Source organism: Passer montanus, unplaced genomic scaffold (assembly GCF_014805655.1).
Source record: "Passer montanus isolate IOZ18808 unplaced genomic scaffold, ASM1480565v1 scaffold9, whole genome shotgun sequence".
NCBI lineage: Eukaryota > Metazoa > Chordata > Aves > Passeriformes > Passeridae > Passer > Passer montanus.
In genome coordinates this window covers 8636847-8664791 of record NW_024374367.1, presented here as the reverse complement: position 1 = coordinate 8664791, position 27945 = coordinate 8636847, and the positions used below count along the sequence as shown (strand labels likewise).

Genomic DNA, 27945 nt, shown 5'->3' with positions numbered 1-27945 from the left:
TTCAGGTAACCTGGGCTCACCTGGGGTCACAGGAGGCACCGAGGCTGCAGCAGCAAACACACAGCCTGGGGTGTTTGTGGTAGCAAAGTTTGCAAAGTCCAGTGCTGCAACAGGAGCCAAGAGCCAGGATGCAGACAGGCAGCAGAGGGATAATCTTCCTTCGTTTTTTGGGGTCCGTTTGGGCAAAGCACCAAAGGAGTATCTAGGAAAGATGCCACAGGCAAGGACCTGCGGTGCCGGGCCGCAGCTGGGCGAATCCGCATCCTGTGACATCTTGCCCTGTCAAGTGCAATTACCGTAATCTTCCACAGCCTCTCAAAATACGGATCCCGGCTTAGAAACCGGGCATCCACAGCATGAAAGCTGCCTTTGTGCCCGGGCAGAGCCTGGGTGCGAGCCAGCCGTTAGGTGCATGAAGAAAATGAGTTCTCCACGTGCTGGAAGAAGGGAGGAAAAGCAAGCTTTCCCACCCGACCCCGCCACAGCCGGGCTGGATTTCACGCTCGCCGCCCCGCAGCAGGCGCGGAGGGGCCGGGAGCAGCGCGGGTGTCCCCGGCAGTGACCGCCGAGAGCCGCCGGGTCCCGCCGAGGGCAGCGCGGCCGGCACATCCCCACCATGGGCGCGTCCCACGGCAAAAAGGTAACAAGGCTCCGGGTGGGTTCTGCCAGGGGCTGCGGCGGTGAGAGGGGATGGAGAAGGCGCCTCTGCTCACGCGGGGCTCGGTTCCCCCCGCGTGCCGCGGGCAGCCGCGGATTAGAGGGACGGAGCCGCTCCGGGGCGCGGGAGCCGCTCGTCAGGGCCGGATTAGGTGATTCCATCTGATGGGCTCAGCCTCGGGGCCTGCCGGGGCTCTCAGGACAGCGAGGAAGGGATCAGAGCATTGCAAGAGTGGCTTTAGGACAGACAAAGTTTGGTTCTCTGGGGAGAAATGTCAGATTGGTTCTGAATGCCTGCAGCAGCCTCTGCGGTGTCTCCTGCAGATGCTGGGCAGACCAAGCCCTGAGTTTCTTGGACTGGGAATTGGTGCCAGCTCCCTCCCAGGACAGGGAGGGGCTGGGCTGGGTCCCACAGCACCAACATGTATCCCTGTCCTCCAAATCCCCTGGGGAGAGAGGTCAAACAGCTCCAAATGGAAACAGTTTTATGGAGTCAGAGCCTTGCAGAGGTGGCTGGAGATGGTTGGGCTGAGGATGTTGCATGTCATTTTGCTTCCATGGCTGATGACATCAGTGCCTAGGGATGCATCATCCCCACTCAGTTGCAATGCCTTGTCTGGAATAAGATTTACATAGCTCATCTCCCAGCTCTAAGAGAAACATACTTGTGCACCACACTAGGTAATAACTTCCACTAGGATGGGGACAGCAGTGACTCTGTGCCCCAACAGGGACTCTTCACGCTCAGCCGAGCATGACTGTGGCCTTCAGAGGTACGGGCACTAAGTGCTTTCAGAATTTTGCCAACTTGCTGGACTTTCTTCCAAAACCAAAGCTAGGCACCCTTGCAGAGCAAACATGTGAAAAAGCAACCCACTGGCCAGTGTGATCAATGCCCAGAAGGAAAATCAAAGCTGAAGTGGGACTAGTAAACATTTCTCTATTTTTCTGGGCTTCTGACAAGTGCCAGGTGCAGGAGGTGCTGCTCCAGCTCCCATCCCTTTACCAAGGCCATGCTGGCTCCAGCACACACGGGAGCTGTGGCTGTTCCATGGCTCAGGACTACAACACACCCAGGAGGAGCCATGCTCTGCCCACAGCTAATCCCCAGGCCCTGCTCACGTGGCCCTGACCTTCAGGCCCCGGCGCATTTGTAGAGGCATTACTGGAAGCAGGGAAATAAGCTGGTTAGGTCAGGCTTGGCTCAGTGCCACCCAGTTAAACCCCGCTGCATACAAAGCAGCCCATGGCAGCCTCCTGACCACCAGACCAGACTGCTTTTGGACAGCTTCCCCCACTGTTCCCTCTCTCTGAAACACCACGATCCCACCACAGCCCGGCACTGAATGGCCTGGCTTTGAAACGCTGGAGCTCGGGCTCTCCAGCTTCCTGGCAGCTCCTAAAAGCTGAGACAGTTTTACTTTCATGGGTACCAAAAGGTCAGAGATGTCACTCCCATTTCAGCCTCCCAAATGTTGCCTGGCTTGACAAAAGCCTGTGCCACTGCCCAGCTGGCACCAAGCAGGGATGTCTGACTGGCAGCTCCTGGTCCTTTACCCTTAGGCTGATGCTGATGGGAGATGAAAACAAGACAACTCTTTCTGCTGCCTTTCCAGGGTAGGTGTGAACAGCAGGATCCAGCTCTCCTGAAGAGCAGGATGAGTCCAGGTGACAGCAAAGCTCCCCTTCCCCCAGCCCTTGCAGAACCAGGGCTCAGGAGGCACAGCTCAGGGCACAGGACCTGCCAAGGCTGAACCCATCTATCAGCAACAGCCCAGACAGGACTCACAGGGAGCACAGAGCAGGGCTCAGCACCCCTGGCCAGCACAGCCTGCATTAGCAGTCTCAGCTGCACCCCTTTCAGGCTTAGTGCAGAGCAGCACTCCAAGGGGATTACAGTAGTGGATTGTGGAGTGCAAGGCAATCCCCAGCTCCTCAATAAAAGGGACCGGAAGGGCTGCCAGCATGGCTCCAAGGACATTTTTACTTTAAAAGGCTGCATCTAGTCCCAAAAAATCTGTTCTCGTATCACCAGTGTTCTGTGGGCCCAAGCCAACAGCAGGGCTCCAGCAAGACACAGATTTTTGCTGGGCTGCCCTTCTCTTGAAGGGAAGGCAAGGACTTTGCCACAGGCTGGTTTGTGCATGCTGCAGAGCTGGTGCTGATTGTCTGATGAGCTGGTGATGATTCCCTGCTGATTCCTCTGCTCTGCAGGGCTTCAGCCCCACTGGTGTGGCTGACATCCCTCTAACCTCAGCAAACATCCTTCAAATAATCTGCTAGCACAGCCTCACCAGCAACAGATCCCCCAGGGTGCCAGGGTAGATGCTCCAGACCCTCTGGCAGTGGAGGAGGTTGTTCCCAGGCACCTGAACCTTTCCACTTCTTTTCTCCAGAGAGTTTTCTCAAGGCAGAGTTTGCATAGTGGCTGTTTCCCCAGGGAAAGTTCTCTGTCCCCAAATTCCCAAGAGTGTCAGTTTACACTAATGTCAGATGAGCCCGGATTAGCCCTGCTGCTGAGCAGGGAGCTTTGCTCTGTGGCTGGTTTAGAACAACAAGAGGCAGCACGCCAGTGCCAGGGAGAGAGGCTCTGCTTGTTCAGGCAAACCACAGTACCTGGCTGCCCATGCTGAAAACAGGGCTTTGAGAACATCCTTTAAAACTCCTCCACCTGAGCAGGACAGGACAAGCACTTCTGGGAGCTGCTGTTGGGACTTCCCCACAATCACAACTTGCACTGCTAGTGAGGGACCCCGACAGACTGGCCAGAGAAGTGTTTTAGCCTGTGCCACAGAAGGACAAAGAGGTCTGAAACAGCCGGCACCTTGTGACACCCCAAGAAGTCCCATGGTTCAGCAGCCCCTCTCAGCAGGGAGGAATCATTTCTCCAAGGCAGTGAGCTGGGACACCTCTGCTCCATCACGCAGCAGGCACAGTGGGATTTTCCTGGCTCTCCCTGACAAGTATTTCAGAAAGCTGGTAGCCAGTGTCCCTGCCAGCTCTTTGAAAGTGTCCCTGTGCCTGGGCAGCACAAGATCCCTCCGAGGGACCCTGCCTGCTCTGACACTGCAGCCCTGGCTGTCCCCCCTCATCAGCCAGGGCTCCAGGGCTGCTCCCCTGTCAGCGAGAGGGGCTGCAGCTGCCAAGGCCCCTGAGCAGAGCAAACCCCACTGACAGTCACAGAATGCCAAAGGCTGTTTGGTGGCACTGGCCCCAGGAGCAATCCAAAAACCAGATGGCAATAGGAACCACAATGTTTCAGTGTCCTTGAGCATTGTGCTTCTTGGAGAGAAGGGTTTGCATGTGCTGCCTGCAACAAGCTTGCTTAGAGGGGCAGGGATGAGAGCTACAGAGGCACAGCAGCAAAGTCACAAAGTGCCTCAGGAGGGGGGACATGAGTGATAAAAAGCCTATTTCTGGGCAAAAATAACACACACCCAGAAAATAATGGCTCTGCACCATGAGACAGCAAACATCTCTAAGTCCTCTCATCTGTCTGACACAGCACAGTGCAAAATGGGAGAGCTGGGCCAGGGCTATTCCCAAAACCTCCACAGAAGCCCTCTAAAGTGACTTTATCCTGCCTCTTGCTTTCCTCTTCTTCAACCCTCTAAGGTCCCACAGGTAGTAAAACATGGGGACTCTAAGTAGAGACCCTGCTCTGGGCTTTTGTACCTTTTAAAGTGAATAACATGCTGCAGCATCCCAGCTCTCAGAAGCCAAACTCATTACAGTGGGGCTGCTCTAGCTCCTAGAATGAGATCACAGCTTGATTTCTTATTTCTCCATCCCAAGCATCTAGACAGCACCAGTAAACCAGCTCCAACACCTAACATAACCCACTCCCTGCCTCCAAACAGGCTGGCATTCTGCTCCTGAGAGAGCTCCAAGGGGCTCAGTGAGACAGGGAACTCACTGGGACACAGCTAGCCCAGGCTGAAACTCTGCCTTCATGCATGACAAGCAGCACAAGGGTTTGATCCATGGGTGAGGGTGCTGGGCAGGACACAGAGAAGTGTTCTGCCAGCCCTCCAAGGCTAGAACAGAGGTTATCCAGCACTGGCTAATGCTGCCTGCAGCACTGGGGTTGCAAGGGAGTCATGGAGAGGGCTCAGACTGAAGGGAGGTGCTTGATGTGCTCATGGAGAGACCAATAACAGCAATGCATAGGAAATGCTGCAGCTGCTGCCTCTGGGATGGCTCAGCAGTCCTCAAATAAAAATGGATTAAAGTAATTAAAGGCTTCACTGGTTCATGCTGCTCCTGGGGGGGCTTAAGTGGCATCTGCTGCCTCCTCCTGAACCCTGCATTAACAGGGATGTTTCATGTCTTCCTCCTCTGCCTCCTCCATTTGCAGCCCATGGTGGTATTTGCAGCCTGGCAGGTGGCACCTCATCCCAGACAACAGCCAAACTTCCTCCTTTTTGGCCCCTTCCTCTGGGGTCTCCTCCACACAGGACCCAGCTGGCACAGGCTGCCTGCAGGGATCAGACCCCACTCTGCTTTGACCATTTGCTACCAGCAGTGCCTGCCCTTGCTTTTCACAAATTCCATTTTTCCAAGGAAAGGACCAATTCAAGTGACCCTGGGCAGGTAAAGAGCCCAACAAGGGGGTGTCATAAGAGCAAATTTCTGATAGCAGCCCTATCCTTGGCCCCTAACATATGGTCCCTAGTTGTGAAATGCAGTGATGATGCCTGGCAGCTCTAGGACAGCATGACACTGTGCCAGAAATAAACACTCTCACTATTAATCATGTGGCATAAGCCTCACTTTTCACAAAACAACATTCTTCAAGGCACTTTAGAGTGTCTTAATGGTCTCTCTGCAGCATGACAAAAATTCTCTCCAAAGCTGCTGGAGCCCTTTTGTGCCAGTGACTGATGTTCTTCCTGTGCAATCAGCAGCATCCCCAGAAATAGTGGAGCAGCCTTTCATATCAGCAGTGGTATCACATCTCCAGCACAGGACAAGAATAAGCTCCTGAGACACGTAAAAAATGGTTTATCCATTGCAGCAACAACTTTTAACTGCTGCTGACAACATTGAGGTGGGCGATATGGGTATTTCCAGCAGTGAACAGGGCTGCAATTTGGCTTTGCCCTGGCATGCAGAGGTGGTGTGTGCTCTGCACTTTGCAAGGGACCAGATTAAAAAGCACTGAACTGCAGGTGAGGATTTCCTCAGGGACCAAGGCAGAACAGCTGGTCCATCAGCATGTGCACTGCCCTGCTTTGTGCCAAGAGCCTCTTCGTGCCCTTCTCAGTGGGATGTCAGCTTCACAGTCAGCTCCACTGCTGACAAATGAGCTTTGTGCAGTGGCTGCTGTGGGGCTGAGTCCTGCCACTGATTGCTCTCATTAATCTGCAGGAAATTTTCTGCTGAGGTCTGGTGTGTCACATTCCACCTCCCCAGCCGTGTGCTGGGAGCAGCCAGGGAGCAGCTCAGCTCAGCCATGGTGGGAAGTTCCACTGAGCTCCCTGCCCCAGGGCTGGCAGCTCCAGCAAGCCTCCATCCCCATGCTGCTGCCTCCCTGCTTTAGTTGGGGTTTTTTTCCCTTTTTTGTTGATAGTCAGTGACACGAGACTCGATTTTCCAGCTTTCACACCACAGGAGGGCTGTGCTTGCCTTCTGGGGCCACAGGGATTTGGGAGAGAGAATGACATTGGTGAAAAAGACAGGCAGGGGTCAGCACAGCACTCATCTGTGTCAAATTGTGTGTTCTTTATGAATAAAATAACACCAAGCACTATTTGAAGCATTTACAATTTTCTACTCGACCAGGCAGCAAAGTGGCCACCTGGCTGGTGCTCCAGACACTGGCACATGAGCTGAGGAGTGTCAGCCTGACCCCACAGGCAGACCAAGAGCCTGATCCCCTTCTGTAAGCCAAAATTTACAAATTCCTGTGGTCGAAATATCCTTGAGGCTGCTGGCTGCTCTCGTGAGAGTGGCCACATGCATCTGCCCTCAGTTCACTTCAACCTAAGAAAGGCTGCAGACTTGTAGAGGTCAAAAGACCAGTAATGAAATCTCACACCAATAACTTGATATTTCTTAGAGCCCTTTGCAATGTGATAGTGAAATCAGCTATGGTTGTGGCCAGGGACCAGGAGTAACACAAGCTCAGCTTGGTTTGAAAAGCCAGCTCCCTCTGGGCAGGTGTGCATGGAGGGCTGGGCACGGGCACAGGACAGGGATGGGGCAGGGCTGAGGCACACACTGGGTGCTGTGGTGGCTCCAAGATCCCTTCCCATGACAAGGGCAGCAGATTTTATAGCTGCTGGCCCAGGAATGCTGGGATGTGCCTGGACACCGGCTCCTGGGAACCTGCCCGTCCCGACTGCAAAACCTGCCAATGCAGCAGTGTCCCATAATGAGCTGGGAGCACAGGAATGTGCACAGTCAAGCTCCCTGCCAAGGAGTAACCCTCCCAAACCCGGCACTGCCTCTGCAAGAGACAGGAACATGCAGTTTCTCACAATCCTGAGAGCAGCTCCATCCTGACCGACACCAGGAAGGCAGAGCCCAGTCTGCAAGCTCCAGAGGGAGCAGGGTGTTACACTGCCTTTCCTAGCCCTCAAGAAATTTTGGAAATTCATCCAAACTGTAGTGCTTCCTTTGGCCAATGCCTTCAGAGCATTAGCAGCACTGCGAGGCATTGGGTTGTGCTGCTGATTTTGTGTGTTTCTCCTTACCAAAAACATGGTGTCATCCCAGCAGACATGAGCCCTGGCTTGCTGAATCAAATCAGCCCCAACACCTCACATGGCAGGACCTTGCAGCAAAACAATCGAGCTGATAGATTTTTGTGCATTGACATCACAGATGGGAAAAAGTCTTACTAATCCTCCGAAGTTCCTTCCAGTGGATGACTTCATTGATGTCTCTGGATCAGTCCCAGCTGCTGCAAATGAGCAGAGAAAGACCAAAATTCAGCAATAACACAGGGGATTTGGGCAACAGCTCAGATGGCATCTCAGAGTCCAGGGGCATATACGAGCACTGAAAACAGCAAAAGGTATTTGGGGCTTTTCAAAAGCAATGGTAGAGAACAGTTTAGTTGACCTCTAAGTCAAATGTTTTGTGGCTTCAACACACAGAGAAATGCTGGCTTGGATCTCCCAGCCGTCAATGAACCTTGTTCCAGGTAATGACAACTCCTTTCAAAGTCTCTGTGTTTAGCACTAAGACTGTTTTAATCAATGATGTGGTCATTCATTGCACACTGATGTCAGGAGCTGTCACAGCACCTTGGGGACAAAGTACCCTTCTCTGAGTCCATCTACTCCTAAACAGGTTGAGCAATGTCTAACCCTGCTAATGGTGTCTCCCTTCTAAATCAGACCTGTGGGACAGTCCCATCAGCCCAAGTGACATTTTGTCCACTTGTATACCTCTTTATCACCCTGATCAGATTGCAACAATTTCTTACCTAATTCATTAGTTCAGACTTTGGCTACAGTGCAATACAAATGCTCTGATACTGCTTCTTAATGGCACCTGTATTGATCTGAACCTGCCTGAAGCCATTCTCATCACCCTCTCCATGGCTGGCACTCTGACCGTGCTGATGGCTCTTTTCCCTGCTTTCCTCAGAGCACAGAGTCCAGAATTACTGTCAGCTGTGCTACAAGTAAACATCACAGCACCCACACGTGGACAAATAACACTGATTAATGGTTTATTCAAATTGGCTGGCTTTAAGCTCCAGTAGGAGCATTGCAGTCCCCTAGTGGGGAGCCAGGGAGGAGGACAGTGGTTAGAGGTGGTGGTTTAGAGCAGCCCGTGCCTGTGATACTGCCTCCAGACATTTGCTGCAGGAGCTCTCTGCTGGGCATCCGAGTCAAGGCCAGGAACAATCCTGCTGAGGCACAGAGCTGCCCAGGATGTTTGGGAGTAACACAGAACAGTTCATGTAAAGCATGGAACTACTTACTATTTCTACCTTGTGTTGCTTTGTGGGATTTAACCCACTTAATCACCAGGCTAATTCCAGCTGAAACAGTGGGTGTCCTCACTGGCATGGTCAAAGCAGGACAGGGATGCCAGGCAGGAGGAGCTGCCTGCAGGCTGGAAGCAGCAATGCTCCCATCAGCAATGTCTCCAGGACTGTCCTGCTCAGCTGCAGAGGGGCACAGTGTTACTACTGATACTAGATTTATTACTACTTCTTACTCCTGGCAAGATGCAGTCACACTGCACACAGAAGTGGTTTTCCCATGGAAATAGAAGGGTTTGGGAAATAGCAGGCATTTTCTGCCCATTTACTGCAACACAAACTCCCCATCTGAGCCCTCTATGACAAATTAAACCGTCTGACTGTAACAACTTTCCCTCAGCTGGCTGGGGACTGAGTGCCATAACCTGCTTTGTCCCATAGGGAGCAGGCAAAAGTCTCCATCACCTGGCAATCATTAACTGCCCTGCTGAGCTGGGGAGGTGCAGGGAGAAGCTGTCCTGCTCTGCAAATACACTAATGGCTCAAGTGGAGATTAGCAGGAGTGTGTTACCAACCAACCTGTGCCAAGAGGTGACAGGGTACCAGGGACCCAGCGTGGTCTGACCAGCCTACACATCCCCTGCCTCTGGCTTTGCCACCACCAAGGTCACCACCACAGTGCAACCAGCATGACTTCTGAGGTTGTACTGGGATTGAAGGAGTTTGTGCTGGGAACTGGTGCCACAGGGTGGGAGGGAAGGCTGGGCTGCACAGCCGGTCCCTAGCACCTCAGCCCACAACAAGCATTAACTCAGCAGAGCAAATGTTTAACCAGCCTCCAGGGCCTCCCTGCAGCAGGAGGTGAAATGCCTGCCTTCCCCTAGGTGACTTGAGCAGAGCAAAGTTGTGCCTGCAGACTGGGAGCCTGACCTCTCTGGCAGTGATGCTGCCATCCCAACCCCTGCTGAGAGTGCAGATTTACTAAAGATGCAGGCAGAGCTGTTTGCCCTGTCTCTCACAGCAGCAGGCTCCTCAGCAGGCACACACTGTCACTGTCACTGCACTCGTATCAGTGGGCAGCACTGCACATCCAGGGAGGGCCAGGGTTGCTGATGGGAACTGGCTTGACACATCTGGGGCTTTTTAATACACAGGAGACATGTCCACACAGGAAAGCTCCTGGTGCCACTCTCTTTAGTAATTGGCTAAAGAGATGACAGCCAGCAGCCAACATCACTAACACAGTAACTCAGCAGCTAAAAGCCCATCTAATGAACAGCCCTGGTAACAAGAACCTGGCTGTGGGATCCTCCAGAACCATTTTCCTGTTCCCAGTACTCATTAATAACTGTACAGCCACCCACCAGTGACACTCCAGGTGCAGCATTATTTTCTCTTTACGTGCACATTGAATGAGAAAACCATGTCATTCCCCCAACGTCTCAAGGGATGAGCACTCTGTACCACACATGTCAGAGAGTTGTACCAGAGCTGCTCCAGAGCTATCCCAGAGCCATGCCAGAACTGCCTGGGTGTGCCAGCTGCTGACTCAGGGACACCCTGGGGTGATACCTCCAAAGGAGATCCCCCTGCAAAGCCCTGCAGCATTCCCAGCCACACGGGGCCATCCCGTGTACAGGAGATGGAATGGGTGATGCTGGAATGAGCTCCCTGTGTCACCTTCTCCTAGCTGTACAGGAGATGGAATGGGTAAAGGATGCTGGAATGAGCTCCCTGTGTCACCTTCTCCTAGGACATGAAGCCACTGCCTAAGACACACAGGGCAGCTGGTGAATGATGCAACTCCTTGTCTGCAGGAGCCACTCCAGATAAATCTCACTCAGCAATCAACCACCCTCACAAAGTAACCTTCAGGGAGCTACAGGGGCAGCACAAAGGCTTTTTGTTAATCTCAAAGACACAGGAGCACAGGGGGAGATTGCTTACTAATTTAGATAGCAAAGAGAACTGTTCTGCAAGGAGCTCCCAGATAAAGAGCTTTGCCGTGAAAAGTCCCTTGGCTCAGGACAGCACCCCACAAACTCCCTTCCTCTCTGCAGGAGAGGAGCCCAGCTGTGCAGCTGGTCAGGCACCAGGGCGCATCAGAAATATATCCAGGAAATTTAGCTGGCCTTTTTCTGATTTTACTCAGTTAAAAGCAGATGTTGATGGATCATGGCCCTTTTCCACTCCCACTTCCACCAGCCATAACCACACTTCCTTGGGAGCTCACAACAGGTTTAGATCAATGCTCTTTTCCCCCTTTGACACATCTCCAGTGAACTCACAGACCTGAAACTTGTTCAGAGGTGACCCAAGGGGAAGAGCACAGATGTGTATCCATTTCCTTTTCCATTCAAATTGAGCCAAATGATGTTTTTGAAGTGTGCAATGAGCAGCCAGGCCATGGGACAATGCATGATGTGAGGGGAGTCTGCTGGGCCACGAAAATCTTGTGGGGCACACATGGGGTGTGAGGTCACAGCTTGAGCATAAAAACTGCACAACCTCCCTATTTAAAGGCCTGTCCTTTGCCACAGCCTTGGTTTAGGTGCAAAAGCTGTGTGGGGTCTTCCAAACCCTGCCTGTGAGTAATCCATAGCTGGACAGGTCAAACTGACTGCACTCACAGGCACACAGACACACCACACACTTGGAGTGAGGACCAGCCTGCCTCTCCTCTCCTACATCTGAGGCCCCATGTCAATAAAACTGAGCAGCTCCTGGTCAGGAGGTTAAAAATAATAATGATGTTTTTTAGTCTCTGGTAGCAAAGGACCGGCAACTTCTCCTATGTTCCATTTCCTGTGATACAGCAATACCTGTGCAGTCTTTTCTCATTTCTCTCTTGTCTTTTCTTCCAGAAAGAATATTCCCTTCAGTCCAAGGGCCTGAGTGGAAGCAAGAAGCCAGGGAGTGGCAGTTCAGGTGAGTGCCAGCAGCCCGTGCTGGCCCTTAAACAGCTTTGGAGGCAAACTGGGAGGAGCTGGGGCTTCGGCTCACACCTGGTGCTGCTGAGCCCTTGGCTGGGATGGGGAAAATGTTGGGATGTGGAGAGGTGCAAACTGTGGAAAGGTGCAACTAAGTGAAAGAGCACCCCTGTGTCGGTGAGAACTTGGCTTCTTTCTCCAGTCCTTCACGAGGCCAGGAGTGTCAGGGCAGGACATGGCCAGGAGTGTCAGACCAGGACATGGCCTGGACAATGCACCCTTGGGTGCCGCAGAGTGTGAAGGTGACTGTAAACCCCAGTGGTGGCCCCCAGCTTTTCCCATCCCCTTCTCTGTGTGGAAATGGTTTTGCTTCATCCCTGACCCTCCTGGGCCTGGGACACTGAGCACCTGCAGGCTGGCACTGGGCAGAACTGGACCACAGAACCCACTGAAGAGCCAAAAGGAGTTGCTGGAGTGGTTTAACCCCTTCTTCTCCCCCAATTTTGCAGCCTTTGGTTTTCCAGGCTGTGGCAGTTCAGGGACAGCCAACATGACACCTTCCAGCCACGGTGCCGCTGGGGACAAGAAGCCCAGCTCAGGCAGGGGCTGCACCCAGCAGCAGCAGCAGACCTGGGGCAGCGATGCTGTGGCACCACACAAGCTCTGATGCCACCAGGACCCCGAGCAGGGGCTGCCTCTCCCTCTCGCAGCCCTCACCCCTGGGCCGTGCGGCACTCGGGGATGGCAGGGTGTTGCAACATGCCAGGGAATAATCACGATAGCTTCGAGCGGTTGCCCTGGTGCCGGCTTGGCTGTTGCAGTGGTTGCTAAAGAGAGTGGGCGTGCGGCTTCCTCTGGGGCGATCTGATTTCTCCAGGAGCGTGGTTAAGGCACGCTGAGGAGGAATCGTCCTCCGTGGAGCAGGGACGCGACCTCTCCTGCAGCAGCGGCGGCTGTGCCGAGCAGGCAGCTCGGGTGCCCGGGCACGCACAGAGCTGTTCGCTGAGGGGCAGAAAAGCGATCGGCGCCTTCATCTGTCCTGGGAAAACACCACCAGCAAAGAGCCGAGGCAAGAAGTTTTCAGGGCGGCGGAGGGAGCAGCACCGAAGGCCAGCGGCGGCTGGCGGGCCGAGCCGCGGCGCTCCGTGAGGGCCCGCTGGGGTGGCAGGAGCGGCAGGGAGGGACGGCCGCCACCTGCACGTGACCTGCCGTCCCTGTGGCACCGCACGGAGCGGGCAGGAGCCGGGCGCCTTCCTCCGAGCGGCCAAAAGTCTGCCGGGCGCCGGGGCGGGCAGCGGCCCCATGTCGTGGGGCGCAGGGCAGCAGCTGCCCGCCGGGCTCCCCCGGGCCTCGCTGCGGAAATCAGGTAAGCGCAGGGCCCCGCTGCCCCCGGGCCCCGCTTCTCCGGTGCTCCCTGCTGCGGGCGGGCTGCCTCATCCCCTGGGATTGCGCTGCGCTCTGTACACAGGTGACTTGGGACCCGGGTTTAATTTTTTTTTGAGCTGTCATGCTACTTTAATACTTCTGTAGCTGGTTGAGGAGCTGTCCTTCTGCTTCTGCCTTTCCATATCTCACAAGAAGTTCCCTTAGAATGCCCATCCTGCAATGCAAACTTCTTGGAGAGGCACTGGGCTGGATGGGGACTAACGCAATCCCTACCGATCAACATGGGAGGACATTTTCTGTATTTAACAAAATACCTTTGAACTAACTTTAAGCATTCATTACTGATTGATGTGCATCTCTGTCATTGGCAGGCAAATGTGCAGAGCAAATATTTGGTGAGATATTAAAACTAAGTTTATGATTGTCAAGAGGGACTGCTAAGCATCTGCCACTGTCAAACAAAACTAAACCAGTGCTCCACATGCTGCTTGTAAAAGGCATGGGACGTCTTGGTGATTGCTAACAGACTAGGATCTCAGCCTTGCTATCTTTGCTTATCACAGTCCAAGGTAATTAAATGAAATTATTAACCAGCACACCCAGTCCTGTCTGCCAGCAGGGAGGCACTTGCTGCTGCCTGATGATGCAAGCATTTCCTACTGGTAACTTCTACATGCCAGACAGCTCAGCAAGCCTCAGACCTGGTGGCATTTCTCTCTTCTAAATCCATGTGCATGAATGCTCAGCAGATGCCCATGGTGACATCCAGAGTCCTTTGCCTTCGGGGTGACGGCAGGTGACAAGGCGTGAGCAGCCGGGGCTGAGCCCAGCACTGCTCTGTGCTCCCTTAGGCAGGTGCAGTGCTGGTGCCATGGGACACCCAGCCCTGGGGCTCAGCAAGGGCGAGCAGGACTGGGGACGAACTGGGGACACTGGCTACACCAGTGGGAGCGCACTGGCTGTACTGGAGGGGAGCACTGGCTTACGGGTGAGCAGCCCCATCCCCAGCGTGTGCTCAGCAGAGACAGAGGTAGGAACAGTGGAGACACGTGGCAGCAGTGCTGGGAGCTGCAGAGATGTGTCCTCCTGTTTTACATTTCCATTAGGGTTTTCTCTGCGTCTGTGACCTTGTGACCCCGTGGGGTTTATTTCTGACCGTCAGGGCTGAGTGAAGGCGAGGGGACCTGGAGTGTGAGTGCCTGCTGCCCTCAGGCAGCCACTTGATAGCTGGGAACTGCTTCCCACAGCAGCCACATCGAGTTATGCTCACCCTATTGCATTATAAATACCAGAATTAGCCTTGCTTAATTATTTAAAACTATAGATTAAAAGCAGACAAAGGCTCTTTGACTCCTTCCCAGAGCACACCTATCATTTTTCAGAGGTACGGTCGCCTGGTGACAAGCACAGGGGAGCGTGCCAGCTCTGTCGGTATGAGGTGCTCCCGAGCTGCTGGCACAGCTGGAGCCAGAGGAGGGGAAAATCACAGTGAGGGTGGGAGCTGGTGCCATCTCACCCAGGGAGGGTAATGTTTAACATCTGCCAATCTTTGGGCTCACATTATTACTATTATTATCATTATTAACGTCACCATCATCCATCTCCAGGGCAGTAAGCCACAGCAGTCATTAGGCTAATGTGAATTACAGGTATTTTGTTCCAGGTTGTTGTAACAGCAGCACACGGATTACTGGGGTGATGAGGCACATTTTGTGAGCTCAGCTGTGGGGACTCACCCACCACAGGGTGTCCAGGCACTGCGAGCCACCCCATCAAGCAGCCCCCACATCCAGGTCCCTCCCCCTGCCCTGAACCCACCAACCATGCAAAGGGGGCTTCCTAAAGCAAGTGCCCAACTTGGAGGTCAAATGTCCTGTCCTCCTGGCAGATGATCCTCTGAAGAGCTGCTGTCATCAGACAAAGCTTTGGGGCTTTCAGACACTGACATGGAATTCTTTCCCATTTTGCCAACCCCAGCTATCCCATATTTCTAAAATACAGTTAATTAACACTAGAAAAACCATGCAAATTAGCAAGTGCCATCAATTGAAGAATCCAAAACCAATGACAAACTTTAAGCTTTATCCTTTGTAGGACTTAACATATAGCATGACCTTTTCTGCCATTACTCTCTCACAAGAAAGCTGTAGAGCCAAACTCTAGCTGTACTTCAGACACTGGAAATGCATTGACAGAAAGTTCATACTCTAAAAATTTTTTAAAAAAACAACTTAAGTCCTGGTTAACAGAGAAGCATTCAAGAGCTTAAAAGTAACAGAGGCTGGTTTAAAGATCCCACATCTCCACCTGCAGCTGTACTTCAGACACTGGAAATGCGTTGACAGAAAGTTCATACTTTAAAATGAAGGAAAAAACCTTAAGTTCTGGTTAACAGAGAAGCATGCAAGAGCTTAAAAGTAACAGAGGCTGGTTTAAAGATCCCACACATCTCCACCTGCACATGCAGACTCTTGTGGGGAGTGAGGACAGGCCCTGCTCCTCTCAGCATTCCCAAGAGGGATGTGATATGGTACTCTCACTGTGAGGAAAGGAGGGTTCCTCAGGCACTGGATGTTGTTGGGGTCTGAGACCCAGAAAAGGGATTGTTTCCCCCCATAATTGTAGTTAAAAGTGTTAGAAACCCGCATTACCCCCCAGGCCCAGGTTACTTGTGTAAATAGCTTTAAACTCTCTCTGCTGGCCCACACTGTGTGTTGGTTTTGCAGCTGCCTGACTTGCAGGACGTGTATGACCAGCTGCTGTCAGCAGCCCTTCATTAATCTCTTGGTTCTTTAAAAAAGACTCATTCATTAATAAATCGTGGGCATCCAGAAAACCAGAGGTTCTTCCCTGTAACCAGAGTTGTAAGTGATCATTTCTGCTCAGGAAGTGGTCTCTTGGATCAGTGGTTTTACAAACCCAGATCCAGGGCTGTGACCCTGGACATCCTGAGATTTTTGCCCAGCCTTATCCCTTCTACCAAGTAATAGGGTCTCACAAAGCTACAGACAGTAATATCCTCTGAGTACAGATCCCATTCCCAAAATAATACCTTCTGACTGTTTTTACATGAGTGGCATTACACAAAGGCCCATTATCTGCCCAGAAATGGATGCCAGTACAATATTTTTAACAAAAGTAGTTTGTTCATCATCTGGCCCTATTGACAAAACTCATCTGAGATGCTTTAGTTCAGTTCTCAAATGACACAGACAGCAGAAATAAAACACTGTGAACTACATTTGCTTTCTAGATTTCAGCTAAAGTTGAACACTGGCCTGTGGTGCAGAAGGCAGCACTGACAGCTTTGCAGTTTAAGGATGCAGGTGGCATGGGAAAGGGCTGAGGGATGTGCAGGGGAAAAACAAGATGTCACAGGGGGCAGGATGTCAGGAGACCTTGGCAAAACACAAGTCAGGCATTTCACATAGAAACCTGCAAAAAGCAGCTGCTGTCCTGTACAGGTGCAGGTTGACAGGTGTGGGCAGGACCCCAGTCCTGCACTCTACAGCTTTCTAAATCCAACAGCTATGGATTAACTCCATTTCCAGCCTGTTTAGTTTTTCCCTTGTAAAGAGCAGCTGTAGCCATGTAGGCAGCCTAAGCAGAGCTGCATCCCTCAGGTTACCTGCCCTTTCCAGGACTGTTAATCCCTTTAACATTCCTGGGGATTATTTCCATCCCACAGGAAGGGTAGCACAGGCTGCCAGCAGCAGTGCACAGTCCTGACATGGAGGGGCTCACACGGCAATCCACCACCAGGAGACAAATTGCTTAATCCTAAATAAATGTTCTGTGAAGGGCATCTCCTCCTTGTGAGGGAAAACCAAAAAGCAGCAGCAGCCAAAGGAAGCATAGCCCAGCTCCAGCTGAGACAAACCTTCGTGTCCAATGCCTGTCCTTGAGCATGAGCCAGTCCTCTCCCTCCTCATCTTCTTCCTCTTCTCCAGGAGCAGGTTAAAACATCTCTCCTTGTTCTGGGGGCTGCACAAAAGCCACTCAGCACCTCAAGCAGCACACCCTGTTTTACACTCTTAGTAGAGCATATTTAATATAAATTTGCAGCATTCATGCTTTCAAAAGTATTTAGTGCTGCACCAAAGCTGCCTGATATTCTGTTTCCCATAAAGATTGCAGATGAGCATAATCAGAAGTGGAAACAATTTGTCCCAGGATTGCAGAGTGATGATTTTATTGCAACTCTCCCAGGAACTGGGGGATTTATAAGTATTTCCAGGTGGTCTGAGCAGGAATTTGGGCTTTGCTTTAGGTCAGAACAGAACAAGATATTAAATAATCACTTTGCTTCTCCAGTCCCACACCCTGGGGCAGGAGGGTGTCTGGTCTCTGGGCAACCTCAAAGATGCTGAAAATTCCCTGTGTGGTCTCCTAGAAAACTAACAGACTGGAGGCTCATTTCACAGTATGGCTGAGAGAGGAGATAACTCCATGTGTGATGTCCAAGTACCTGCAGGAGCCCTGGCATCCTCATCCTGGCAGTCTTGCTTTTTACTAACAGAAAAGCAGCTGGAAACACACATTCCCTAGAAAGCTTTGAGCTTCTAGAAATGAAGAAAGGGAAAATACCTAAAAGCAAGCAAAAGCCTGAGTTGTGGAAGCAAACAGAGTTACTTTTTTATAAGCAACACTCCAAAGCAGACCTATTTAAAAGATCACATTGTCTTCCTCAGTGCAGCAGGGGGTCTTAACATCCACATGTATTTTTTTTGTTTGTGTCTTGCAAAGAACAAAATAAAAATGTCCAACACCTTTTGCTGATTTATGATGGTGGCCAGGGAGGTGCCAGGGCAGAGCCTTGTTCATTGATCTGCGGCTGAATCATGCAAAAACAGACATCCTGCTGTAAATCCACTGCAGAGACCTGGCTTGATTTACACCTCCAGCACCATAAATAATGACAAAAAGCAGCCTGATAGCACTCTGTCTCTGTTACATGGACATGCATTACCTCAGGTCTCGGAGATGATAGATCTACTCCCTGACAAACATTTTGCACTGGGTCCTATTTGCCAACCTGCAGGAGAAAGGATGCCCCATCCTTACCTAACCCCAAGCTGTGCTCCAGACACGCCAGTATTTTTATATTCTCATTTTCTTTTTCTGCTCAGTGTAAATGAAGACATTCCTTGAATTGTTCCAGGCTGAGGGCTTCTGAAGGTTTGAAGTGCTATTCTTGTAGAGAGGTTCAAGGCTCCTTCCAGTCCCAGTCAGGGCTTTGACTTTGTCCCCGGGGCAGCAGTACAGACACCCACGGGAAGCCAAACCCTCGAGGTGGGTTTCTGCACACCCCTAGGCACATCTAGTGCCATGAAAACCAAGCACAGAGGTACCTGCTGTGTCCTGGCCCCCGCAGTTTATTGGGGCAAATTGCACTCCTCATGAGGACTTTCACATGCTGGTTTAACAGAACCAGCCCAGAAAAGCTTCCAGTCCATTTCAGTTCCTCCCACTCCTTCTTTCCCAGTTTTTTTCGTAATTTGTACTAGTTTAAAGGAAAAGTTCCCTATCTGCCTTCAGGAATAGGTTGATAAATGGCTGTTTCTTTGTAAGCCTCAGTCATGCAATGTTAGATTGCTGCAATCTGGAAATAATTACATTAGCCCATCCAAAAACTCCAGGCTCACCATGGTGCTCCCTCAAAATACCACACAGACTGTGGATGTGGGGAAAGCAAACCTGCCCAAGCAAATCTCCCAGGATCTGGGTCTTGGGGTAGGGAAGAAGGGACTCCCAGTCCTGAGCTGCAAAAGGAAAACCATACATCATGGAGGCAGGGGAAAAGAGTATTTAATAAAGAGCAGTGCTGCACCAGTGCCCCAAGAGCTTAGCAACAGAACCCAAGAGCTAATTGGTCCAGAGAAAAATACCAAAGTCACTTGAGTTTCAGCCATTTACACACTCAGGTTGGTCCTTCAGGCTTGGTTGGCTGCATAATCCTTCCACACTCTCTTCTCATGGCATTATCCCGTAGCAGAGCACGTCAGGTGGATTTAAGATAGACAAATCCAAGATGGACATGTCCCAGCCCTTCTCCTGACATGCATCAGGATTTGGAACCAACACACAAGCAACTGTGGGCACCTGTGTCATTGCAGGCAGCCCTGGACTACACAGGAACAGCAGGAAAGGGCAGTGGGATGACACGGTGACATTGAGCCTAGTCTATTAGCACAGCTTTCAAAAACTCTGTTTCCATTAAAAACACCTGACATTTTATTGAAGTTACTCCGTGGAGAGACCTTTTTGTTTGAAAAATGAAGACAGAGCTTTGCCATTTGAAATAGGAGTTTAACTACTTCATTCATGCCAAAACAAACCTTTGGTTTTGTACCTTCCTTCCTTGTCTTTTCTCTGCCTCTTCTGTGAAGAAAGAAAAAAAAAAAAAGAGATAAATACAAGGAAAAAAATGAAGCCATTTTACCCCACTGAAAATCTGATATGTTTTCTCATTGTTGCAAACCTGGCTTTCATCTAACAAAAATTAGCCATGAAATTGCACTGCCTTAACCCTTGGCTGTTCTTCAGTCCCTGCATCTCCCTGGAAGGCAAGGCTGAGCTCCCAGTTTCAGCCTGGGGAGTCCAGCCCTGCAAGGGTTTGAGTCAGCCTGGCACTTGCCAGCAAACATCAAACCACACCACCTTCCCTTCTGCCAGCAGTGATGTGTGATCCTAGGGGAAAATAATGTGATACAAAAAATCACTGGTTGCAGCTTCCAAGCACCCTCTAAATATGTACCGAACTATTCACCCCAATTACACTCCTGTAATGGGCTCTGATTTGTTTTCCTTTGTTCCAAAGCAGTAGGGCACTGGCCACATTAACATTCAATGAGAAGTTGTTTGATATTGAATCTTTTCTTCAGCAGTATTATTCCTTACACAATTTTGTTTGATTGCAATCCACTTCACATTTTTAAGTGCTTACTGACTGTGAAAGAATGACCTAGCCTGCTTTCTCTTGGCTTTTTTTTATTGATTTCTCTTTTAAAAAGGTTGTATTCCTTTTATACATGAGATTGAAATAAGAGAAAGAGGCAACATTACTGAACAACTGTTTTTCTTCCAGCTCCATCAACCCATATAACTTCACAGTAGGCCTCAAAAAATACTGTAATAATGAGACACTTAAAGACATGAAGCTGCCTACACCCTTTTCCTGGGACTTTTTTGGTTCTTACTGGTAAACTTCCAAATTGTTCAAGTGAATAGTCAGGAATAAATTGCTCTTTCTGAGCACCTGATTAGACCATACACTGAGTAATTGGAGGCAGACCTACTGTGCTCCTCATTTAAAGACACAGCCCACCACATGCAGTTTGTCTTATAACTTGTGCTTTGCACTCACTTTTTGTAGGAGTTTTTTGTAAAGAGAAAATGTAAAGGAATTGAAAAACACCAGCAGCGAGCATGCCCTGTGATTTGCCTGAAATCCAAGCTGCCATTCCTTCCAAAACAGTGGGCTCTTGTTCTTACATCCAGAACATACAAATTATTGCAGCATGATCACAGACTGCATGGGCGAAGGATGCTTTTCTTGGCCCTGGACTCAATCCTGATGAATAGGTCAGCAGGGTATCAGTAAAATCTTTCCTTGACAAGAGGTTTCAGATACAGCAGGACTTCCTCAGGCCAGTGTTTCAGAAGCCCCTTAAATCCCACAGCATCCACTTGTGCTATGGGACCAACAGCCTCATCCAGAACGCCCAAAGCAGCAGCTCAACACAGTCTACACCCATGGCTGCTTCCAGTTTTAGTTAGATCTATCTTGATTTAATTAATCCTTGGCACTAAATTCTGCAGCCACTGAAGTGAGTGGCTGGCAAGTAATTTAAGTGATCTAATTAATATGTGTCTCATCAACAACTCAAAGGGAGTGTATTTTAAAACCTCTAAAAATCCCACACTAGCACATGAAGGCACGTGCACTCTGACACTGACATGGTGTCCAGCAGCCAGGACAAGCACCAGCTTCTCTCCTCAGCCTTTCCTGGGGTTCTCACACCAAGCAGGGTGAGACTTCTCAGGCAAACACCTCATTTTTTCTTCCAGCATCGATGTACACGGAAATACAGCGGGAGCGACCAGATGGTGGGAATATCCTGACTCACCCAGACTACATAGATGGAAACCCAGACCTCATCAAACCTAAAAAGCTCCTAAATCCTGTAAAAGCCTCAAAGAGCCATCAAGAGCTGCATAGAGAGCTGCTGATGAACCACAAAAGGTAAGGGGAGGTTGCAGCCTGCCACTGGAGCAGCCCAAGAGGTGCTGAGCTGTCAGAGCTCAGGAGCTGAGGCACAGGTGCCAGTGACAGACTGCAAGCTGGAACAGCAGGATAAATTCCCTCACTTGCAAACACAGTATCCTGTCCTCTTTGGCTGTGTCCTTTCCTCTTTTCTCTGAGGTGACCGTTTCTTTTACAAAAATAGAGCAAAAAGCTCTGCCATCCTGAAGCACTGGCTGGCACTTTTTAGACTCACAAGCACTGGAAGATACAAGGCATCCCTACAGCCCCTTTTTGGTGTCCCTTGGAGGTTTTCTGGTTTTTCTGTCTCCATCACTGATCTGCCAAGTCCCCAGCAATGCACAGCATGTCTGTGCACTTGAAGGTCAATCCAAAGGCAGGAAGAGGTGCCGGCTGGATGCAGCCAGTGAAAGCTGAGCTAGCAGTGGGGTGAGATCATCTGCACAAGGCTACTCACCAACTCCCTAAATATCAAATGGTAAAGACAGGCTAGAATTCCTATTCCTGACTTCCTACCCCATCACCCCAATTTAACTCTCTGGGGGTACAGATACAACATCAGGAAAACCATACCAATGATCAAGAACCTACAACTGCATCATTCCATTGTGGCAACTGTCTGAACATCAGTGCAATAAAATCATATTCGGCTCAGAGGCTTTTAAGCACAGCAAAAAATCTGCTGGCTTTTTATTGACATTTTCTGAACACCCTGAAATACCCTGACACAAAAGCTCTTTGGCTGCCTAATGAAAAGGAACACAGCCTCTGTTCTAAAGGACTGCAGTCATCACAAGAACCAGACACGTATATTAATTCAGTGAACAATCAAGCCTGCCAGCAGGGTGTATTAATCAATACTGGCACTGGCTGGGCTTGGGTTTGATTTGATTTTCCCAGAATCAGAAGTATTACAGGGACATTTCTCTGGCATCAAGGCAGCTGTCACTATACTAGCCAGATATTTTTTAAAGTCTCTGGCGTGAGAGTGACCATCTCCTCTCTAGTGATACTGTCCAGTTCAAAGGGTCACCTACCAGCACTGCCTTTGATCTCACAGAACATTATTCCAATCTAACCATGATGGAGCAAAGGAACAAGGAACCCCTACAATGGAAACAGCAGAGAGGAATGGCAGAGAAGGAGGTGCAGACCCTGCAGCACCAGATCACACTGGCAAACACAAAGTACATCACCTCTTTGTGTTCCAGTTCTGTGCCTGCCACCGTGTCACATCCACGTGTGCCACCAGGTGCTGGCAGGAGGCAGCTCCAGCACAGGCACCCTGCACCACCTACTCGTGTTGCCCCTCTCAAGCATCAGTTTAAAGCTGTTTTGGCTCTGACCTCCCAAGTATTTTTCAGCAAATATGTGAAACAAACCCTACTGCAAAAAGTAATCTGTTGTCGCTGGTTTCTTGTCACTCTCAAATCTACCAGTTTTGCTTCCTGTTAAATATTATCATTGAGGGAGAGAGGGGAGAAGGGGAGAGAGAAGGAATTATGACTTGCTCCTGTTTCTGCTTTGGTTGGTTTTTCCCCCTCAAGCAGCAGGGAGAAGCAACTGAAATCAGCAGCTTGTGTAACAAAATCCTTATCTTACTCAACACCTCTGGGCACTAACACAGGCTGATTAAATCAAAGAATAGTAACAAATCTACAGGCAACATTGCAAGCTGTGTCTCCAGCAAGCCAAAGCAGGTCTTCCTGCTCTCAAGCCTTGGGAAAAGCAATTTTGCAGCATCCAAGTTGTTCCTGCTTCAAAAACCACAATGAAAGCTCTGGGGCCAAGGCTAAGGCTGCCTTCACTGATGTTGCTGTGAACTTTGTCCTGTCATTAAGCAAAACAAAATAAATTACAATAGGAAGTATAATTAAAAGTGGTACTGGGAGGATGCAAGCACTGAGCCCCAGCCGTGCTGTGACAGTGAGAGGTTTGCTGCACCTGGAGAGGGTGATTCCTCTCTCCTGCCTGCCAGTTCAGCTTCTCATGATGTCAGGTACCACCTCAGCACCTGCTGCCCTGCCAAGAAATCCACAGCCCACAGGGTTTGGTGCCTCTACTTTCAAACAGCCTTGGCCAAAACCAACCAGCCTTTGGCACAGGCATGGGGAGATCCCCTCCTCTCTCAACACAGACCTGCACCCACAGGAAAACCAAACACCACCCATAACTACTTCAGGTATGGCAATATCCAAAGTATGAGGTTTCTGAAATTTGTTCAGGGAACACCTTCTATCTCTTTGCTACACATTTATGCCTTGCCTGCATGGCCCTGCTGTGTCTCCTTTTCTGTGATCCCACCCCTCACAGAACAGGGATGCATCAAGTAGCCAAAGGGGACTCGGGCACCTGTGCCATCAGCAAATCCTCCGGCTTCCAGGAGAAAAGGACAGTTCATTTTGGCCCCTTGATCCACAACTATCCATGTCAGCAGGGGGATCGCCGGCCCTCAGCTCCGGAGCAAAGCTTCAGATGAAGCAAAGCTTCAGATGGGATGCGCGGGGAGGAAGGAGCTGCCAGGACAATTACTGCAGCCCAATGACTACCCCTGCTGGTGGGAAAAAAATCGTCATTATTGCACATGTTCTCAACGCCGCTGAATCTACACATGACACGCTAAACCAGGAGCAGCAGGAGCCTACGGAAGGTCCCTTTTCCACACCCGACACAGAGAGCTGTGGTACCCCGGTGCAATGGGATCAGTAGAACTTCCAGCACCAAATGTGCCATACACGAACTGCAACATTTGTTCATCCCAAGCAAGCAGGCCAAGGCACCATCAAACACCCTCAGACCTTGTGGATGGATTTGTGGGTCAGGGCTGGTTCATGGATCTTTCACGGATCTCATGGAACACAGGTCTCCCGTGCTTCCATTTAGGACCAAGACAAGTTTTGGGGTTGCCAGGCTGGCAGTGGTTACACCCCAGGTGTAGGTGCTCTGGCCCTCATTTATCTGCTTTTTATCCACAGAGGTTTGGGCGTGGACAGCAAGCCAGAGCTGCAGCGAGTGCTCGAGCACCGACGGCGAGACCTGCTCATCAAACAGAAGAAGGAAGAGGAAGAAGCAAAGAAATTGCAGTCTCCTTTTGAAAAAGAGCTATTAAAGAGGCACCAGAGGCTGGATCAGGTAGAACTGAGCTTTCAGCCATCCTTGGGTTAACCCAATCACCTGACACAAGGCACAGGGGAGATGGCTGGGCAGAGGCTCAACCCAAGGTGTAGCACTGCTACCCCTCTATAGAACAGGAGCCAAAGTACATCTTCCACTGCTGCCCCACAGAGCTGCAGCTCTCTCATCCTCACACTGGGATCCACCACTTTTATACCACTTCACCCATTACACACCACTTGCCATGGGTCTCCTCTGGGTCCCACACAGTGTCCTTGGGGTTTTTTCAAGTTTAAAGCACCCTAAACTCCATTGGGGGGCAATAATAAACTGCTTTGAGCAATAATAACTGGACCCAGCAATAGTGAAGCCGTGTATTTTAATGTAGCTGATGCCCTTTTGTCCTCTCATGTGCACAAAGAATTCTTTCTTACAGCTGGAGAAGGAGCAGGAGAAGCAGGAAGACCATGCACCAGAATTCATAAAAGTCAAGGAAAACCTGAGAAGAACATCAACGGTGACAGGGGACGAGAAAGCAGCATAGCTTCTGCCAAAACCCAACAAGATCCTGCCAAGGCCAACACCCCCACTGAAATCTCTGTACAGGGTGAACATTCCCAGCCACACCATTGGGGCTACTTGCAGTTATTAACACTTGCTCCAGTAGAAGGCACAGAAAAGGTTTTCCCAGACCAGGAGGGAATCACTGTGGGAAAAGTGCAGTATTTACCAAAGTACTCACACAAGTGGATGCAGAGAGAATGGTGTTATTTTCCCCCCAGACTGTGGGTGCACACTAACCACCAGCTAACTCTTGCTTAACTCTAGAAACACAGTGAATATTTCAAACAGGGAGGTCTGTGTAGGAACAGCCAGGGGGACTCCTGCTTCTCTGTGGAAGCAGGTTTGCCAGGCACAAGGGGACAAGAGGGCAGCTGCAGCTCTGGAGAGCCTCCTAGAAACCTGGTAACTAAAAGGGACAATCTGTGTATTACTGAGAACAGCCCAAGTGACCATAATGGCTTTCCCAAGAGTCACTGGCTTTGCATCAGTGTGCCAGTCAAGTGTGGCTGAGGCTGTGTGTCTCACCTGCTCTATCAGAAATACCAACCTCTGTGTGCCCTTACCAGAGCAGCACAGGCAGGTGCAGCTATACTTCACAAGCAGCTTTAAACAGCATTTCAGCCATTTCAAAGTGGCTTTTTAGGCAGAAAATACATTGGGCTGCTCCATCAACTCCCCAGGTGGAAGGCAAATGCTCTGTGCAGAAGGCAAAGGCTGGGTGTTCCCAGCATGGGTGTCCATGGAAGTGTGCAGTGACCAGGCAGCAGATCCCTGTGGATGCAGCAGACAGACAGACAGACAAACAGCGTCTTGCCCCTGCACTACTGACCTTCATCCCCTCTCCCAGCAGCTGGACATGTGCTACCATAGGGCCACCAGAAATGCCCTGGGATGGAGAGGGGGTGATGTGGTCATGTCCCACTGGTGCCAGGCTGTCCCGTTAACCACCCTGCATGCAGCTGGTACCTGTGGGCACCAGGGGGTACAGGGCACGTAGGTCCTGGTGCAAAACTACTTGTCAGTGCTCCTCATCCCCTTTTCCAGAGGTCAGAGCTGCCTCATTGCAGTTGCCACTTCACAAATCTTCTTCTTTGCTGCTGGTATAGCCAAGCTGAGGTGGATGGTGCATTTGCACCATGTTTGGGCAGAGCCTGTCACACTCACAGGGCACCTGTGCCCTGGGATATCTATCTAGAGCTAGGAGTGTGTTTTCAGGAATATCTCAGCTTCTTGCTTCTCACACCAACCCTGATACAAAGCCTGAACAGCATAACTCACCAACTGCCTTTGGACACTGGCTCTTGAATGGCCTCAGCAGACCTCGTCAGCTGGGCAGGTAATACCTGGTTAATCCACATTTATTATCCACATCTTCAGTGGATCTATATGTAACTTAAGGGAAACTGGGCATTTATACATATTTATTAAAAAGTTACTAATCCATTCTCTAGTCTCCTGGTCCAGTGGGATGTTTCATTTCAGAGGGCTGTTGCTTGACCTGGCAGCTTGAGTAAAAAATCTGAGCCACCTCATGTGTCAAGAGCAGTGATACAGGTATGGAGCTTCTGTGACAGACTGGCCTATAAAAGCCCTTAACTTGAGCATCCCATCTCATGGCACTGTCTCTGCTGTAGTTTTTAAGGCCCTTGCTCATATGCTTATTTTAAACATTATTTTATTTCAGAAATCCAGTGCATATTGTCACTATGGGTAAAAATTTTAAAGGATCTATTCACAGCCTTTCCAACTGTGAAGCTTTTTATACAGGTTATGACTAAAACCATAAGGAAGAAGAAGCATCCAGTATTTTTTCACAGGGGAAAAAAAAAGCCAAATTTCTCCAAGGATAAAGAAGTGTTGTTAAGGATGCTTGCATATAGCTGTAAAGAACACTGCATGATGCTCCATAGGTAACATCAGTAACTATGATACTCATAGTAACAAGCCAGAATTACTGTGCTGAGTTTTTGTGAGGAGTTATGGCACAGATTAAGTAACCTTGATCAAAGAGCTCAAAAAAATTCAGCAAATTAATTTGTAATTTTGCCACAGATGGAAACGCACTCCAGGAGAGGCAATCTGTCACTCCATATGCACCAGTGAAATCCATGTTATCAGCTCACCCAGGCTGGGACAGGAGCATTTATGCAAGTCCTTGGGTGGGAGCCATCCAGTAAGGTCAGCAGTGAAGAGGCAGAAAGAATTTTGCTGCTCTTCTTAAGTATTCAAATATTACCTGGAGGGGAAAAATAAATCAAAGTATCTCCTTTTGTCTACCAAGCACAGAGAGGGGCTGCACACAACGCAGTCCATTGTGGCTGAGGGTGTCTGGGTCATTTCCAGCAGAGGTCCCAAAGGGCAAGGAAGGGCTGGGTGACACTGTCCCAACCCAGGCTGGGCTAGCAGAGTCACAAGGAATCCTTCCAGCAGGGACAGGCAGCACAGGCAGCACCCTGGGGCACCCAGCAGGGCAGAGAGAGCTTCAGCCCTGAGCAGAGCTCCAGGCTCCAGCCCTCGGAGATGGCACATGGGAAATGATCCTTTCACTGCTGAAGTACTGGCTTAAACATCACAGCATTTTCCAGCACAGCTCTTCTCACCCCTCTGAACTGATAACCCCCAGCTGGGCTCAGACACAGAGCCTGTACAGCTTTCACCTATGCTCTTGGGCTTCATGCAACAGCAGTGAGGAGGTGGCACCCTAAAAAATCAGGGTAGGTATCTCCAGGAAGATTTTGGGGTATCTTTGTGTCTCTTTCTTTTGCATTATTTTTTTCCTATGCTTCTGAAGCACATTCCTGAATTAAACTGGTGTATCCAGAAGGTACAGATTATCAGATAATATTGATGGAAGACAGTTTTTTGCACTGTGTATGTTGCTTGTGTGGTATATAGTCTGTATTCTGTGTTGGTGTTTATAAATTTATATAAAACTATATATCAGGCACCTCTACTGAATTAACTCACTGTTTAATGTGGACTCTTCTGAAGAAATAAACTAAATGATGATTGTATATTTTGCTCTTTTCCACAAAGAACTGAAAAAGTTCCAAGGATACAAACAGACAACAGCCAAATAAACTGAA

General features: G+C 50.1%; 1 protein-coding gene across 3 annotated transcripts; it reads left to right on the top strand.

Moving 5' to 3' along the window:
- Positions 1 to 355: 355 nt before the first annotated feature.
- Positions 356 to 27945, top strand: FAM107A (family with sequence similarity 107 member A). 3 transcript variants are annotated; one of them, XM_039695426.1, is made up of 5 exons: positions 356 to 640; positions 11464 to 11527; positions 20986 to 21160; positions 24157 to 24313; positions 24732 to 27945. In XM_039695426.1, exons 1-5 carry the CDS (start codon positions 617 to 619, stop codon positions 24837 to 24839), a joined length of 528 nt encoding a protein of 175 aa, XP_039551360.1. In that variant the 5' UTR covers positions 356 to 616; the 3' UTR covers positions 24840 to 27945. The 3 variants fall into 3 exon arrangements, with proteins under 3 accessions (XP_039551360.1, XP_039551359.1, XP_039551361.1); XM_039695425.1 differs by lacking the exons at positions 356 to 640; positions 11464 to 11527 and adding an exon at positions 12283 to 12997; XM_039695427.1 differs by lacking the exons at positions 356 to 640; positions 11464 to 11527 and adding an exon at positions 12291 to 12895.

What these genes read in the sequence shown, in the direction of transcription:
- FAM107A (XM_039695425.1), top strand. Translation starts at nt 12,832, where the DNA reads ATGTCGTGGGGCGCAGGGCAGCAGCTGCCCGCCGGGCTCCCCCGGGCC. An exon ending in CTGCTGATGAACCACAAAAG is followed by an intron (nt 21,161 to 24,156) that starts GTAAGGGGAGGT and finishes TTTTATCCACAG; the next exon opens with AGGTTTGGGCGTGGACAGCA. An exon ending in GGCACCAGAGGCTGGATCAG is followed by an intron (nt 24,314 to 24,731) that starts GTAGAACTGAGC and finishes TCTTTCTTACAG; the next exon opens with CTGGAGAAGGAGCAGGAGAA.